Source organism: Notothenia rossii (assembly GCF_949606895.1).
Source record: "Notothenia rossii genome assembly, chromosome: 11".
Lineage (NCBI taxonomy): Eukaryota > Metazoa > Chordata > Actinopteri > Perciformes > Nototheniidae > Notothenia > Notothenia rossii.
Window position 1 is genome coordinate 21,854,859 of NC_136910.1, and position 17,838 is coordinate 21,872,696.

The following is a 17,838-nucleotide window of genomic DNA, read 5'->3' on the forward strand; positions in this document are numbered from 1 at the left end:
TAAAGCTTGGATTGGATTTCCTGATCTGATCAGATATCAAAGTGATCCTAATCCTGTTTTTTGGTTTTTAATTACCCAAAATCCAAATCTGATCTGATCAGATAGGGATTAAAAGTGTTGAACTCCTTGGCCCAGGATAAAATGTTTAGTTCAATACGACCAGGTTTAAAATGTAATAAAAGTCCATTTGTAACAGCATCTGGCAGATAACTAGAAGGCTAATGCATGCTCATTGACCATGTAACGGACCTTAAGCTTGATTTAATGTATAGAATTCTCTAGGTTTGAAAAATGTAGGAAACATTTGGGATAATGCGAGTACAGTACTGAACAAATGTATGAAACGGGTAGTTTTTTCAGACATTTTGAAGAAGAAAAGTTCAATATTATACCCAAAGTCTAGCACTGTGTATGTAATGTGTTATCTGATGGTTAAATCTGCCAACAATGTGGAACCAAAAGACAAGCATTTTCACAGAAACTAAAGGTATTGCTGTCCAAGAAGGTGTTCACCTAACAAGCTTGTTTTCTGTGAAGTATGTGTGAAGCATCATGTTTAAAGTACAGACCACAGAGGTGAGGTTGCTGGAGGTTAGCAGGTTTCCGGTGTGGAAGGAGAAGAGGATCATGGTCATGCAGGAGAGGATGAGGTAGTAGAAGGGGATGTCCACCGCTGCCTGGCCGCACCAGTACGCTGACGGGACCAGGCCAGAGATACGCAGTGTGGAGCGACACTTGATCTGAAGGAGACAAAAACATCCAAATATACACATAGCTGAAAATACGGTCTTATATATGACTGAGATCTATTTGATCATTTTACTATAATTAGGGCTGTACCAAGTTTTTGTTTACATTCGAAGCTTCTATTGGGGTGAATGTTTGTTGTCATGTTTTAGGACACCATCAGACATAAAAATGAAATGCTTGAACAAATGACTATTGAATAAAGTCATTGATCCAATTAAATAACATTTGTTTTAATATATCAACGCTTTTTAAATAAATACAACTTGTCAGCGCGACAAGAAGCAAATACATGTTTTTCTTTAACTAAGAAAGCTGCACATTTTGTGTATTTAAATGTAAATGTGATGAAAGATCCAGCCCTGATTATAGCCAACAGTATTAAACATCTGCAGAAGAGTAAAGGAAGGTTGTTGCGATGGTGGTCTCTGCTCTACAGGAGGGTAAGGGGCAGTAATGGAGCAACTGGATCTTTCAGGACTTGGGACCTGTGATAGGCCAACTGCATCTAACACAAGAAAACACGTAACCACGACATACCCGAACCTTTGTCACATGTGATCCCCTTCTTTCATGTTACCTGCTGCTTTCCATTTCTCAAACTGTCCAATGAAGTGCCACAAAAACATCGTTTCAAATTCACATGTAGCAAAGGAGAGGTTTATGAGTGCACAGTAGTTGGGTTACAACTAACAATTATTTGCATTGTAATTTAATCTTCTAATTATTTCCTAGATTCATGGTTTATCCTTTGGTTTTTACAATGTCAGAAAGTACTGAAAAATGTTTGTCCCAGATTGTAAAAGTCCAAAGTGAAGTCTTTAAAGTCTTAGTTTGTCAGTCCAAAACCTAAAGATGTGAATAATATATGATATCAAATACAGAAAACAAGCATTTCTGCCAATATGCATAGAAAATAACTGACTAAATATTATTAAAAGTTGGGTATTTTTATTAAATCAATAGCAGCAGCTCTGCAGAATATTTCCCTCTATTAGCCCCTTTGCAGTAAAATCCCTCCTATCTTTCTTTTAGGTACAAAGCTATGGTTACAATTCAAATTCAAGAAATAAAAAACCTTAACTTTCTTAAAACTTTTATTTTTGCTAAATAATTCCCTTGTTGTACAGATCAAAATATCGTTAGAATCATTATCAGTTGGGGTTAGTGATTACCTCTCTGTCTCGAGTGTGGTCCATGGCGAAATACGCAGGCATCCCAGCAGCCAGCATCCCCAGAATGATGGCCTCTATGTACACCAGAGCATAGGACGTGGCATCGGGCATTTGCTGAGGGATGGCACAATGAAAATATTTAGAATCTTCAAATGGCACAGGGTAAAAGGATATGTATGATTTGCTCATATGAAAGTAACATGGGCTGAGTAATTGATATACAAGGATCATTTAGGGGCTGAAGTATGTCTTGAAATACTCACATAATCAAATGGTTTGCTCCAGGTTCGTATCTGTCCAGTACCATTCAGACCTCTTAGAAGAGCGTTGCTTAATACATTGACAGCCATTGGCAGGGAGTGAACGGTGGTGCTGTTGAACGCAACACTGTACCTGAACCCCTGTCGACATACAGAAACAAAGTGTTAACAGAGTCCACTCAATCTAAATATAAGGCTCTCAGTTGGAGTACTAAGCAGCACTTAAACAAAGAGCCCTTCATCTGGAACACTACTAACATAACTGCTGATCTTTTGTTTTGATTGAATCTGTACGATAATAACCTTGCTGGATCCTGTCACGTTGATGGCGGCGCTGTGGGGGGCTGCAGCCATGTACTCGCTGTGTTTCATCAGATCTACTTTGAGGTCCTGAGACTCCAGGTTGTGGATGAAATCAGAAAGATCAGAGCCTGTTGGCACAACAACAAAAACAACACTTCAAACCAATGTGCTAGAAAACAGCTGATGTAAGAGCTCCAAATGCAGAGAGAGTAAAGGAATACTGAAAGGGTCATCCTCGTCAAGGAGGTTAGAATTACACCCATGGGACAGTTCCCATTGACTCTCTTCTGAGGTGTAATTGAACAGTTGTACAGCAGTTAGAAGCCGGTCACAATATTTACAGTATGCAAATCTTTCTTTGCATAATTGCTATGAATAAATACTTATCCTTTGGAACATCTCCCGGACTCACCTGAGGAGTTCTGAACCAGGAGGCCGGTAGAGTATCTGTGCGGCATCTCGTTTTTGTTGAGGAGGTAAATGGGTAGAAACTGGCGTTCTGAGGAGTGAATCTGGATGTTTCCTGTGGCCAGAGAAAGGACGAGAACTGCAGCCACAAACACCAGGAACAGGGCCAGACTGCAAGGAAAGACAGGACCAATCAGTGGAACCCACAATGTTTCAAAAAAACAAAAAGGGCACATTGTAGAGCACAATATAAACCTTTTAACCATGTGTTTGAATTACATATTTGATCAGTTACCTAATTCTGCTATCAGAGAAATATAGTTTAAGGTAAGTTTAGTAAGGAAAAAAAGTTAGCAAAAATAAATATTAGCAAACACAGGTTAAAGTACATTAAATATGAACATAAAACCACTGCCTTTATCACAATTTGCTCTTTCATAAAGTGCAAATCTATGTTTTACAATGATATAGAATCTACCTTTTATTTCCTCAAAGTGTATTTCTATTTATTGAAAGTGTTGTCGAGAAGTTGTCCAAATAGTGCAGTTTGTGCCTTTTATAAATTAGATATATATTGATAATTAAACATGTTTAAACTAGTAAAGTGCAGTTAGCATCAAACCGAGTTAGATCTTCATTTTCTCCCAGGCTCCCTTTCACTTAAGATGGAGGCAAACAAATCAAGAAACACAAATGTATTCATCTTGCATTAGGACCAGGGCTCGAGCTTAAGGAAGTCCCGTCGTCCCGGGGCCGAAAGAAATAGTGTCGGGGAGGATAAAAAATAATTTGGGGACGAATTTGGGACGAGAGTTAAAATAAAAATACCCTGCTAACTCAACTACAAACGGCGATTAAAATGAAACCGACTGCACGTTGTGTGTAGCACACAGTTATTAAACCTCCTTGTCAACATAAACACACACGCACAAAACATTTAGCAACCCGCGAAACACACACACACACACACACACACACACACACACACACACACACACACACACACACACACACACACACACACACACACACACACACACACACACACACACACACACACACACACACACACACACACACACACACACACACACACACACACACACACACACACACACACACACACACACACACACACACACACACACACACACACACACACACACACACACACACACACACACACACACACACACACACACACACACTACGTAGCTACAGCTGTGCCGCAGCCAGCCGCACAGCTGGCTGTGCCCGCAAATTCCTGGTCCGCAAATTCGCGGGTTTAGCTACAGTATGTACTGAGTGTGTATATTTCGCGGGTTGAGTGATGTAAAATGACAATGGTATCCCGTGGAGGAATTCTGAAATGTTTTACCGTTACATCACAAAAACGCAGAACCAGACCCTGGAGCGCCGGCCTCTTTATTTACTTCCTCCTCTTCATCCCCTATGGGTAATAAAGCTGAGATGAGCATGAGAACCCTCCATCGTATTTAGTCCTTAGCAATATGCTGCGCCTCTCCCCATGTATGGATGGGTACCGAGCCCCGGTATTAAACGGGCTCCGCCTGGGCCGGAATTATTAAAGTCAATGGTAACGTTAAGCTCCGACGTTATCTGACTTTTTATCGGTACTGGAGACATTTAAAAAATATATGTCATATGTATTATTGCTACATAAACATTATATCGCAGTTTTAGTTTAGCCAACTCCGTTTCTAATATGCAATAAGACTACAACATGCGCCTATGATGTATTTTCGAGTTTTCCAATCCAGACGAGATCTCTCTCTCCCGTCTGTGTGCGAGGGGGGGGGCAGTTTGTAAAGGTCTCCTGACTGTGTTATAGACTGTCCTCCTGGTTAGTGGTTACTCTGGGTTCTGTCTTCAGGACAGAGTGTTGGATTTTTTTGTTAATTGGATGGGACTTGATTTGATTCAATATTAGAGTGATTTTCTCATTGAATGATTTTAACTAATGATAATGTAGAAAAACTAATATTTTAAATTCGGGACGGTCGACATTCATTTCGGGACGGCTTAGATTGTATTTCGGGACGGTTCCGGGAGGATGGTGAAAAAAGTTAGTCGGGAGCCCTGATTAGGACTAACTTAAATGGATCATGACATATTGGGTATGGAACTAATCTGCAGGGCCCAAGAGTTCAAAACTTTTAATATCAATCAGATCCGATCAGATTTTGAAATCCCTTCTTTTCTGATCCAGGATCAGACAAGTCGGCCACATTTAGTCCCTGGAGTTCAAAGCAAATCAGGATAGGATCAGCCTGATCCAGATTACGATTTTTCAAAATGACTAGATCCTGAATATCAGTGCTTTAATCCTACCGATCGCCATCTAGTGGACATGAAAAATAATACAAGGAAGACAAGAGACCACATTGCAGAGACATCAGTTGTCGGCAATTACTTTTGAAAGGTGATGACAAATTAATGGACATTATATTTGTTGAAGATATTTTTACTTTAATCTAAATTACATTTGTGATTGACAATCTTTGTAGTGATACTTTTATGAGCATAAACATTTATGTCATCAACATTTGGTTGAAAACAAAATAGGCCACCACAAACGTGAGCAAAAATGGAAAAATAAAATTGATTTCCCATGAAGGCTAAAAATTGTGTATTATTTCAGTTAACAAACTTTTCCATTTTATTTAAATTGAAACATATTTTAAAATAAATTGTACAGTACATTTTGCTCTGGTAATCCACTGGAAATCCACCCCTCTGGTGGGATCAGGATAATCCAGTTTTTTGGGATCAAACTGATCCCAATCCTGTGTTGTTGGTTTGAACTACCCATTTTGAAGATTTGATCCAGATTAAAGCTTGGATTGGATTTCCTGATCTAATCAGATATCAAAGTGATCCTAATCCTGTTTTTTGGTTTTGAACTCCCCAAAATCCAAATCTGATCTGATCAGATAGGGATTAAAAGTTTTGAACTCCTGGGCCCAGGTGACTTCCAAATTAGACTAATTTCTAATAAAGCCTGCAAAATACTAGGTAAGGCTTGTTTTAGCATAGCTGAATGCTGGATATACGTTTTGGAAGCGGTTACTGATAAGGGAAGGTTAAGAAGAGTGGATCTTGTTTTCAAACATGATTAGTCTCTGAACACTCACGTGTAAATGAAGGCTTTCCTCTCCCTACGCATGTTGAGCATGTGCAGCCAGGCCACGGTGCTGAACTGCTGCCGCCACAGAGCGTGACCCGACACGACGTCAGACTTGTTGTCAGAGAAGGTCAGCAGCCGCTGGTCGGTATCGTCCACAGAGGCGTTGTCACCTTCCTCCTCTGTCTGCTCCCGATTAAACACACTGTAGTCTGAAGACGGGAAACAAACAAACAAACAAACAAACAAACAAACAAACAAACTGAAAAACACTCATACGGACAGACTCTGTGTTGAATTAGGGAGTAGATTGGGATTTATTGAGATCTGCTTAGGTGATACACTCACCAGCTTGGTCTACTTCGGTCTCTGCCTCTAAACGAAGAAAAACATCCTCCAGGGTTGTCATAGAAACCCCATAGTTGATAATTCCCAGATTGGGTTGGCAATCGATCTCCGAAAACAAGCCTGAGAAACATAAATTAATTAGTACTGGGTGCTGTTACATTGAAAGCTTAGTCACAAATGAGTCATTATTTCAACATTTACCTGGGTGGGACGTCATTTAGACATTAAGAAAGAGGATTTTAATTGTTTTAAGTGTCTGTTGAATCACTATCTAGTGCGGAAAAAGGAAACACAATTGTGATGCGGCTTGTGAACAACTGATTCAAATGTTAGAATAAAAAAATGTATTTTAGAGGATTGTAAACTGGGAGTGTGTCGAGATTCTCGCAAACCTAACATGTCATGCTGCTGCAGCCTTACATTCAAAAGCATCTAGCTGGCAAAACACAGGTTGACAGGTTTTGAATGAAGTCACAGGACAAACAAAGTGTTTTAGTGAGCTTGACACTGAACAAACTGTAATTATTATAAATGGGTCTATAAAACAAGACAAGTGTGCAACCATCCCCCTGTGTTTTGGATGTCCCCTAAACTAAGAACGTTTTAGAATGAAGTGTTCCAGCAAAATGTCATAAAGGATCTAATGGTGGCACTACTAAGTGTTATAGCTAGAAATATATTTGACAAATATTGCTTACAGGAGCAATTTAATGTATCACAATTAAGTAGTTAAAACCTGACTCCCCAACCTACAATTGATGGACTGATAAGGGAAATCTATCAGACAGATAATAACATATTCTCTGAGGATCCAGACAGAATTCTTTTTTGAAGTTGGAGTCCCGCCATTACTGCGCTCTTCTAGTGAGTTGATTTTGGTTCCCCCACATCTCCTGGGCCATTCCAGTGTCTCAACCTTCTGATCAAGGTGTATTTAGTGGCACTGGCCAAATATATGTGATCTAGATTATTAATATTATTATCTTTTATTTCATATATCTAATGTTTTAGAATATGTTTCCACTTATTTATTTAGTTCCATTTGTATTATTTTATCTCATGTTTCTTTCAATGTATTGGCTTTGTAGATACAGCTGATTAAAAATGAAATCTAAAAACTGTTGAGTGTGAATATGTTTGTATAGTGAAACTGAAAATGAAATAAAACCAAGTTAATAAAAACCACAAAAAAAGACAGTAATTTTGGTCATTTATTTGACCTTGAATTAGTGTGAAATATTGCAGCGAGTATTGAAAGACTCAGTCAGCTGTCAGAGAAACAGTTAAAGGTGACAACATTGTTTTATACCTTTACTATTTGCTGACAAAGTACTAATATTTAAGGATCGAGACTTTAACTAGATGTGAACTGACCTGAAAACATGTCCATGCCCTCCAGAGGCAGAGTGAAGGTCAACTCTGCGTCATGTTGTCGAGATAACTTCGCCTTGGTAACATGCTGCTTGACCAATGACGTGATCTTTTCAGCTTCACATCCCTCGTTGATAGACATTCTGCGTGAGAGGAAAAACACACTAGTTACAGTAAATAATAATACAAATGTAGGCATTGCCACCGTTCCATAAGTTGTTGCAACTTAACAAATATATATTGACCTGAGATTTAAACATAATTGAATTCATTCATCGGGCCATTTTTCAAAGGGTTACTAAAGGGCCACTTGTTATTATTATGCAAAGATAGGAAGTATTGTAGTGTTTTTATACTTGCCTGAGATGATATCCAACACCACACTTGACTTTGAGATAGAGAGAAGAGCCAACACATTTGAGCTGTCCTTGAGAAATCACAGCTTTGCGATCTGGTGAAAAGAAATACGATCTGTGATGAATAACAATAACAGCAAATTGATAAATGTGATACTTTTGAATTATAGTTGGGAAGAAACACAATCATTACATGTCTTCAAAGTGCATTTATAAGTGCTCAAAAATCCAAAGCAGTTTCATAATAAATACAGCATTTGAGGAAGTTGGCGCTTTCATAAAAACGAACAATGCTTTTTTTAAACTGCCAGGACCGAATAAAAATATGATGGGTTTAAATAATTTTAAATCAATCAGATTTTGTTCATTACACTCAAACAATGTTAAACAGCAGCAATGCTCAAACATTCTTAAATTAAAATCTGGGAAAAAAAGGCAAAAGTTAAGCCTGAATTGTTGCCTTTAGTTTCCAAGTAGGTATGACATCTGCCTTCTGCTTTTGTGCATATGGGTGAGTGCATGTTATGTGACAGAGAGGGTTCATACCAGCCAGAATGTCAGCCTCGTCCATGTAGTGTGTGCTGAGGACAGTGACTCTGCCGGCTCTGCGGTTCTTCAGCAGCGTCCACACCTGGTGTCTGGAGCAGGGGTCCATGCCGGCCGTGGGCTCGTCCAAGAGCAAGATCTGAGAGGAGCAGACACCATGCAAACTGCTCAGGGTTCACCCAAGCTGAAGTAACACTGACTGATAATTCCAGGTAAGCTTCTTCTTCAAACCGTAAAACTATTGTGCAGTAAAACTCAAACATGGAGACATTTTCTGTTGTCATGTTGGTTCAAAAACACTTCAACTTTAGATATCCTTTATGCAAACAGCTGATTTCAAGTACGTCTTAAATGGAATATACTGCAAACTGATATCAAAATGAGGGGGGGGGGGGCATCCTGTCGTGCTTCTATTGGCTAGTGCTCCAAAACATTATACGTGATAGTTTAAGGGGCAGGACATCTCTTAGCAGTTGACCAATCCCAACAGAGCTGGCCAGCTAACCAATCAGAGCAGACTGGGCTCTGGTTTCAGACAGAGGGTGAAAATAGGTACTGAAGCACAGGCAGTATGAGAAAGATACAGAGCTTTTTGAACATTAAAGCATGAAGACATGTCACAGACACAACATACAAATATGAAACCTGAAAAAGAACATGATAGGGTCCCAATAAATAAACAAGTAAACCATAAATAAAAAATGTATCCATTTAAAGCTCCAGGTACCTTAGGATCTCCCAGAATGGCGATGCCCACAGAGAGTTTCCTCTTTTGGCCTCCACTCAGATTTTTGGCCTGAGCAGTCGCAATCTTTTCCAAGTCTAGATCCTTCAGCACTTTGGTAACCTATCAAAGAGAAGAGTCATTGGCCAAATTGGAAAAGATTCCCTTAAATCAATCAAGAATGATTTGATTTGGTGATTATATTGACCACTCAAGACGAATATAAGACAGAGGCTTTTAAACCAGTGTTTAGATAATCACCTCAGCGTCGATGTCCGAGGGTAGGATCCCTTTTATGGCAGCAAACATCCGGAGGTGCTCCTCCACAGTGAGCACATCAAAGATAATGTTAAACTGGGGGCAAATTCCCACCAGCTGCTTCATTTCGGAGCCATCTGCGATCTCTGCTACGGGGGAGCCATAGATGGTGGCCGAGCCGCTGGTGGGCGTGCAGATGCCACACAGGATGTTCATGAGAGTGGACTTTCCAGCCCCGCTGTGTCCCAGCAGAGCGGTGATCTGGCCCTCATAGATCTCAAACGTCAAACCTGACATCATGAAAATCAACCAGAAAAATGCATATTAAGATACCAACAGAGGCATTGTAGGGCAGACCAATATATTGTTTCAGCATTGTTGTTGGGAAACTAAGGAAACCTTTTTTCTGTTGAATACAAATGTATAAACTTCCAGGCAAAATATTTATATTTCAATCATAATGAAAAAACTGGAAATAAAAAAGGTAATTTTGTTATGTATTTTATACTGTAACAACTTGAGGACAATACAGTTAGAAATGCAACTACGGATAAACCACAGGTCAAACAACCAATTTTGTGCCTGGGTTTCTCTACTATTTATTTGAGAAAGTCCGAAAGGTCTGTGGTGCAGGTGAGTTATTTAATATCTCTTAATTTAAGCTTTGTTATGAACGTAATTAAATGTAATCTACTAAAGAAAAAACTAAAACTACAATGTTGCCAGGAAAAATGCTAGTAATAAATCTTTAATCACAATCACATGCTAATTGAAAAGCCTTTCAACTTCAAAAGGAAGTGTTTGGGACTCACCTCTCAGAGCCTCCACCACGCTGTCCTTCTCTTTGTACACTTTATGGATGTTATTGATGCTGCCAGAGAAGAAGCATACAGGAAATGATTTTTTTTTTTCAAGAAGTGTAAACACAGAAGCGTACCAGAGTGAAGAGCAGACTGCTGCCACAGGCCTTTCTCAGCCAGAACAATGGTGTTTGACAATAACCAAGAACAGAGCCAGAGCATTTTTAACTGAGCATGAAACTCTCAAAGTCTCCATTCATCTTTAGTATTAAAAGGCTCCTCCTCAGAGATTCATAGTTTGTGATAAAACAGCATCAACATTTTAATTGACCTGCCAAGGGCAAAATGATGGTGCGACAAAGCATCCTCTGTACAAAGCATTTGATCAAACTGTAACTTAGCTATGGAATTCCAACACATTTAACTAATAGTCGTATGCTAGTGTAGATTGTTACCGGATAGCCTCTTTCCCTCTGAACTCAGGTGAAATGGGCTCCACATGCTCGTCGCCACCTGAAGTGCCTTTCACCTCTGCGTCGTATACCGAGCTCACTTCAACGTAACGCTTTCTGCGTTTTGACCAATAGGAGGGCTTCAGGAAGTACACCAGGGACCGCTTGATTCCAAAGTCCCCTGCATTTCAGACAATACTTCATTAGACAAGGTAATTGTAATATAACAACGACAGTTTACGATTAAACCTACCGATCCTACAGAGAAATGTAGCTGTTTCGTCTTGCTTAATTAGTTGTAAATTACTTAGTGATTAACTATCTGAATTGACTCACCAGGCAGAACCTGGTCCAGGTAGACAGCCAACAGCAGGTAGAGAATGCAGTCCACAACGAGCATGAACAGGGGCACGTACAGAGGATGAGGGCCGTTAGCCAGGGAGGAGAACACAGCACCATCTCCCTGGGCCTCCAGGTAAACCACCTGGCATATGTACACACACACACACACACACACACACACACACACACACACACACACACACACACACACACACACACACACACACACACACACACACACACACACACACACACACACACACACACACACACACACACACACACACACACACACACACACACACACACACACACACACACACACACACACACACACACACACACACACACACACACACACACACACACACACACAAAATGACCATCTGTGGCCAAAGGATGGGCTGCTAATGTCTCATAGCTAGTTACTGATTGTTATAAGATGTTGAATGTATGGAACCTGGTGAAGGCAAAGCATCATGGGAGGGGAATAATAGCAACTAGCCAGTATTCATTTTAGCCAAGTTTATGTCCAAATATATAACAATTTGCAGGTTGAACATGATTTTATCCTTATACCATAACAAATATTTTTGCAACATTTTGAATTTTCCTTGCAACATTACCACTCTTTTTTTATGTGCAAACATTTGCATTAAGTAGATGGATTAAAAAACGCATTTTTTTTATTTCATAAAAAGGCATATTCTGGAAGATGACCGGTGGAGCATCTTGTGGGTAAGTGTTTGTTACCTGTGCAATCCCGATGGAGAAGGCGCTGGGGGAGAGCAGGCAGAGGAGCCAGACCAGAGGCTGAGGGAAGTCCTTCATCAGCACGGTGAACAGGGACAGGCAGCCGAACACCACCGTCAGCATGGAACCCACTGTGCTGGCAAACTTGGGCTTCTTAAATAGCGGGGTCATCATGAAGGAGAAAAAGATCTGTGAAACAAGAAAAGAGTCAAAGAAAGCAAAGGGAGATAGGAAGAAGGAAAATAATTCATTTATTCCATGACTCCCATCATCCACCAACAGATGAAACCAAACAGGGCTGTAATAAAAACTCAGGTAAAAGATATTGCCTTAGAGACGTTGCACCAATTTCAAAATCAAAACAAGTTGGAAAGAGTTCACTTTCCAAGATGACCAACTTAAAAACGTCTTGCTTGAAATGCTGCTCTCTTTCTAGTTTGAGGGCAATCACTTAAGACCTAATGTATCTCAACCTACTGTAGATATTAAACCATTGGAGTTACAAATCTTGCATAAATCAAACCAACCAACACAGTGAGGTCTCCTACAGTAGCTCTACCTACATTTGAAAAGTCCTTACAGTTGTATGCTCACAGTCAAACGTTTCCATGGTGACAACTTTAGTAGAAAAATAGGTTAATGCAAACGTATGTGCACACTGAGCTCTCATGCAAAAATGCCAAATGTAAACATTGTCTTTCACACTGGTTCAACTTTTTTGATGACAGCATTATTTACTTATCATTCCCTTTACAAACTTTTTGGCAATATCAAAAAATATAGGGGCAGCCATCTCTTTAGAAAACATATATTTTGTATGTGAACTAAAGCTATGGCAATATGCTGAATACATAGCTGTGTCATTTGGTGAAGGAATTGGGCAATGGAATGTTTTAATGATCAATGTATTGACACAAAATAAAAACTAATGAAAGGCATAATAATGCAACCAAAACTATTTGCATGGCTTGACGTAAATAAGAGGATATGAATGTGTCCAATATCTGTACTAGTTTCCCTCTATGAAAGCTCTACTCACCGATGATATTCCGTAGAGGAAGATGAGGAGGAATATAACCAAGAAGTCACTGTTAGGGAACAGGGCCGTGTACGTAGCGATGATGGACATTAGGAAGGACATGGTGGTTACCAGGGCAGCGTACAGGAGACCCCATGACAACCTGTTTGACAACATGAACACATAAGCATACACAATCTCAAAGAAAGCAGCTTCTACAAATGATTTTCATGTAAACAATACTCAAATGATTTGAAACTGCAGTGACTGAGGGCCTCCTGCTCCTCACCAGAAAGCGGTGTCGTAGAGCCCCATCATGGTCATGGTGTCTTTGAGGCGATGTTCCTTCTCAGCTGCCACGTTGACGATGAGGAAGGTGACGAAGGGCGTAAAGGCCAGGACCAGGTAGATGGAGATGAGGGCGTGGGGGAATTTCTGCACCTCCACAGAGCCTGGCTGACCCATCATCACTACACTGAGGTCCATCTCATTCCTAACAGAACGCTTTGTCTGCATCTGTACAATAAAGATGGACCATTCACAAGCACACCATTAAACATTAAGTTAGGATCCTAATCATTACAGATTCATTCATCAACATTTATTTCTATTATTAATAATAATATAAAAAAAACATAATGTAGAAATTATTTTGTAGGTAATTTATGACTAATCAGCCTCAAAGGAATATTGTAGTTTCTCTTTTTAGATGTATAACTTTCTCAAATAAATATGCCCCATTTTTTCAACAATGGCCTTAATATGCCATTGTATGTAATTGACTCATAGTTTCATCACTATAACAGAGCCTTCTTGAACAACTGTACCTTTGACATCTTGGAATAACAATAAACCCTTCATGTGTTTTCTAAAAACATTAGCTTTATGACTGCAAAGACCGACCAGGAACCATAGACACTTTCTTTGTTGCATTATATGTTAGCCTGCGCAACACACGCACCATTTCTTCCCTCTTTAGGGGGGGTGCACTGGAGAACACTGTGCTCCTCTCTGGCCTGACTCACCTGGATGATGGCTGCATCAATCAGAGACTGCAGGCGGATGAAGCCAGAGTACCAGTAGTTAGCCGCTCTGCAGTTCACTGAGCTGGTAAAACAGTTTGCTAGAGGAACACAAAGACAAAAACATAAGGTCAGGCCACATATGGACGTTATATTTCAGCTCTGGAAGGAAATCATTTGTTGGATGGTCTTTACATTACATATACAGTAAGCTAATATAATATAGTTTGTCTATAGTGTGTGGTGTGTCATATCGTAGGCATATCGTTTGACGTACACCTACCTACATCTGATTTGGATGTCATTTCTTAGATATCAACTGATTGACAACTGATTCTTTTAAGATATCATTTAAATTCAAATCGTTAGCATGGTTTCTTCATACAAATATTCTTGTTGTCGGCAGAGTGTATTATATACTAGGTCTATGTAATTGTAAACTTTTAGTAGTCACAATGACTGAAGAGGGGGTCTGAAAACGTTGTAAAGAAGATTCTATATATATATATAAATACAGGAGGCAAATTAAAGAATTCCCAATTAGACTATACCAATAGATTCTGTGTAATCGCTGGGAAAGGGCAGGTGGTTGTACGGAAAGCGTAGCCTGTAAGACGTGGCGGAGCTGTCCAGGAACACCACACCGACGTAGCTGGAAGGCTCATAAAGGCTGGCGTTCTCCAGGTCCTCCTCACTAGCAAACATCTCCAGATGATCCTGCATGTCTGAAGACACAAAAAGGAGGATGAAAGTAGATTTGCCTCAAAACCTTCTAGTTTTCATTTTCAGTCCCTATCCCATTTTAATTCAACAGTTGTCAAGATCATCTTACGCATCTCCTGGGCCACCTCTTCCATGATGTGGTTGGTGATGTTAGTGATTGGTGTGTAGCCCAAGCCCTTGAAGAAGTGGTCTTCGCGCTCCAGGTCCATGGTGCTCATGCCTCCATAATAAACGTGAGGATTCAGGGTGCTGATGAGTATCAGAAGACCCAACAGAAGCAGAGGTAGGATCAGTTCCTGCAGAGAAAGATACATAAAAGGAGCAGCTGATTAGAAAACCCGGAAGTCTGGATTTGGATTTAGTCAATACATAAAGCTTTTGAACATTGGTGACAGTTAGAACATGTATCAACAAGTGAATAGAGCACATTGGCTGAAGAAATACCTCCCATTTCCTCGTGTTGTACTTCTAATATTGCCTGTGTCTAGGAGCTTCAATGCCGATATAAAACTTCTTGATAAATAACAAGAGACATTTTATCTCTTCCAATCCATAAAAACATGCTATAGTTTCACCTTGAGCAACACAGTACATTGAAACAATACATTGAGAGCCACTGGCACGTCAAAAGCTGATTTCATAGCTTGTCAGGCCTTTTCAGAGCTTTACCCAGAGAAATAGTTCAGGGCTTAGTCTTAACACAATTCCCCTAGGAAAACATCAATAAGGACATTTGGTTCATATCGGATTTTATGTGTGCATAATAACACTTTTTACACTCAACTGTTCTAGTTTTTTTTTTAAGTAAACAAGCTATATTAATTGCAGTGCAGCTGCAAAAAAATGGACTTTACAAACTGCTGTAAATGAAGCTCCTAGGGGTCCCAGAGTGCTACCTTTCCAAAGAAAATGTGATACACAGACATTAAAAATGCATCAGGGCAATTGAAAAATGCATGCTGTAACAAGCGAGACATTGGAAGGTAAACGAGGGACAGGTCATCTATTTTATTTGATTTAAATATATACATTGTGTTTAATTTAAGAAGATCTTAACCAAAGGACTTGGTTTGGATGTAGTTTTCTTTTGGTTGTGCTGACTGGAGCAGCCACAAGTGTGAAACAATGATCACATTCAAAGGCTTATCAACTGTAACTAAGGGCTCCCTGGAACAACCCCAGAGAGAGATACAGACCTATGGACACTGACAGTGTGCTAGCCATAACACAAAGGTGTGTGGAATGTAAGGTATTGCTACAATAGGGGCCTAAACATGTTTTTCTTCCCCACATTACTGTGAGGGGTAAAAGAAGTATAATTGACGTAACCAAATACTTTGTTCAATTCAAAACCTGGCCATATACAGTACATGTAAGCTATTAACACTAAAGGGGGGTATTGTTATTTTGAATATATTAAACTCTATATGTCACTTCTAAATTTCTTCCATTAGGTTTTCCTTGTTATTACAGCACAAGCTGTTCTCCAGACAGAATAAGCTTGGTTTTCTTTTGTTCTATTATTTCACACATTATGTTATTGCGCCGTGGCTCAAACTAAATATTAACTTGGCTGCATGACACATTATTGGATATGAAGACAAATGTCAAACACAACAACAACACAGCAGAACTATCTTTCTCCCTGAACAGATTCATATGAAAACTAAGCACCTGGAGACTCTGTTGCTTGGTCCTCCATTTGATGAGTAGATTTTTGTAGAGAAGACTTCTTGTTTGGTGCCAGACTCCAGCATCTCTTCTAGATACGGGCTGCATACTTCCAGCATGCCTCATCTGGATGACGTATGGACGAGAAGTCGTCTCCGTAATGCTAGCCTCAGCTGCAAGTAAAACATTTTTTAAATTCAAAATGATAAAAAAAAACTTTCTGTCACTTGAGCTGGATTTATAAAACAAGCTTCATTGCTATAACACATAACAATAATGAAAGCAGTAACGCCACTTTGACTTACTTTCAACGCATACTAAGCTTCATTTCTTGCATTATTATTTTAATTCAGATACATTTAAATAGCCTTTATCAATCAATCATCAATGTTATGCGTCACTTGAAATTGTATTAAGGAAAATTCCACTGAAATGCATTTAGGGCTCTGAAAAATATATTTTCATGACATTTGATAGACTAAACATTATTTGTTGATGAAAAATATGTATGGTGGCATTTATACATTACACACAATTCATAAATAACTATTATATGATGAGATGCAAGGAAGACACAAAGATAAACACACATTCAATACATCATTTAGAGCACGAATGTGTGCGTTATGCCTTTACTTCTGCAAACATTCTTTTGCAAATGAATGTAGGTCCTTCATTTGCATGCATGCAAAACATAAATGATCTGAAAGAATGAGCTATAAAATGATCAAATCAACTATACTGCTTTTCCTTCATCTCAGTGAGCCATACACAGCTTTATAGCAGCTAACACTGGGGTGACACTGATGGTGACCACTGGCAGGGACCAGGGGTAGACGTGTGGACAATGACAACTGCAATATCACCCTGTAAAGTGGCTTTTTTCTGCAAAGCGTACGGGAGAATGACACCTAGCGTACCTGTCAGATGAGCGTTTGGTTAGCTGACGTTAGCCTCTGAACCAACGCTACCCTGCTGTGTGGTATTTTGGCAAGGCTGAAATGTCAGCATTAGGGGAGCACCGTATTCACCCCTGTGTTCCAATGATGAATGGAAATTAAAAAAGTGTATGCGATTCTGTGAGCAAAATGAACAGCTAGAAATGACACGTTTGTTCTGCATCATCTGAGCTCGCGCTGAATGCGGTGAAGCAAAAATAATCAAGCTAGCAAGCTACAGCAACACAGCCGATAACGAGGACACATATAGAAGCACTGATAAAAAGAAAACATTTCACATACTCACGTATAAAATACATTAAGGCATATCTTTCCTCGAAGTGCGGTTTAACGGCCTTACATTACAGATAATGTTTTATGTCAAGAAGACCCCCTGAATGAGCTGTCTTGTTTTTTTACCTAGCTGCTACTACTTCCTACTGTCAAAATACAGAACAGTGACGCTGACCAATCAGAT

General features: G+C 39.6%; 1 protein-coding gene across 2 annotated transcripts in view; it reads right to left on the reverse strand.

Moving 5' to 3' along the window:
* abca5 (ATP-binding cassette, sub-family A (ABC1), member 5) overlaps positions 1–17,802 on the reverse strand; it is a 46,363-nt gene extending 28,561 nt beyond the window's left edge. Inside the window, exons 1-23 of one of the 2 annotated variants that reach the window (XM_079658864.1) lie at positions 17,668–17,802; positions 16,426–16,595; positions 14,861–15,047; positions 14,580–14,753; positions 14,032–14,129; positions 13,296–13,522; positions 13,028–13,169; positions 11,989–12,177; positions 11,230–11,377; positions 10,897–11,074; positions 10,454–10,512; positions 9,645–9,931; positions 9,387–9,506; positions 8,660–8,798; positions 8,118–8,208; positions 7,761–7,900; positions 6,387–6,506; positions 6,049–6,250; positions 2,898–3,064; positions 2,486–2,613; positions 2,186–2,323; positions 1,923–2,036; positions 570–740 (exon numbers count right to left, since the gene is read on the reverse strand). In XM_079658864.1, coding sequence (XP_079514990.1) covers positions 570–740; positions 1,923–2,036; positions 2,186–2,323; positions 2,486–2,613; positions 2,898–3,064; positions 6,049–6,250; positions 6,387–6,506; positions 7,761–7,900; positions 8,118–8,208; positions 8,660–8,798; positions 9,387–9,506; positions 9,645–9,931; positions 10,454–10,512; positions 10,897–11,074; positions 11,230–11,377; positions 11,989–12,177; positions 13,028–13,169; positions 13,296–13,522; positions 14,032–14,129; positions 14,580–14,753; positions 14,861–15,047; positions 16,426–16,595; positions 17,668–17,680 — 3,402 coding nt within the window. In that variant the 5' untranslated portion in view covers positions 17,681–17,802. Of the gene's footprint in view, positions 1–569; positions 741–1,922; positions 2,037–2,185; positions 2,324–2,485; positions 2,614–2,897; positions 3,065–6,048; positions 6,251–6,386; positions 6,507–7,760; positions 7,901–8,117; positions 8,209–8,659; positions 8,799–9,386; positions 9,507–9,644; positions 9,932–10,453; positions 10,513–10,896; positions 11,075–11,229; positions 11,378–11,988; positions 12,178–13,027; positions 13,170–13,295; positions 13,523–14,031; positions 14,130–14,579; positions 14,754–14,860; positions 15,048–16,425; positions 16,596–17,663 lie in introns of both variants that reach the window. The other variant, XM_079658865.1, reaches the window with a different exon arrangement.
* Positions 17,803–17,838: the final 36 nt, after the last annotated feature.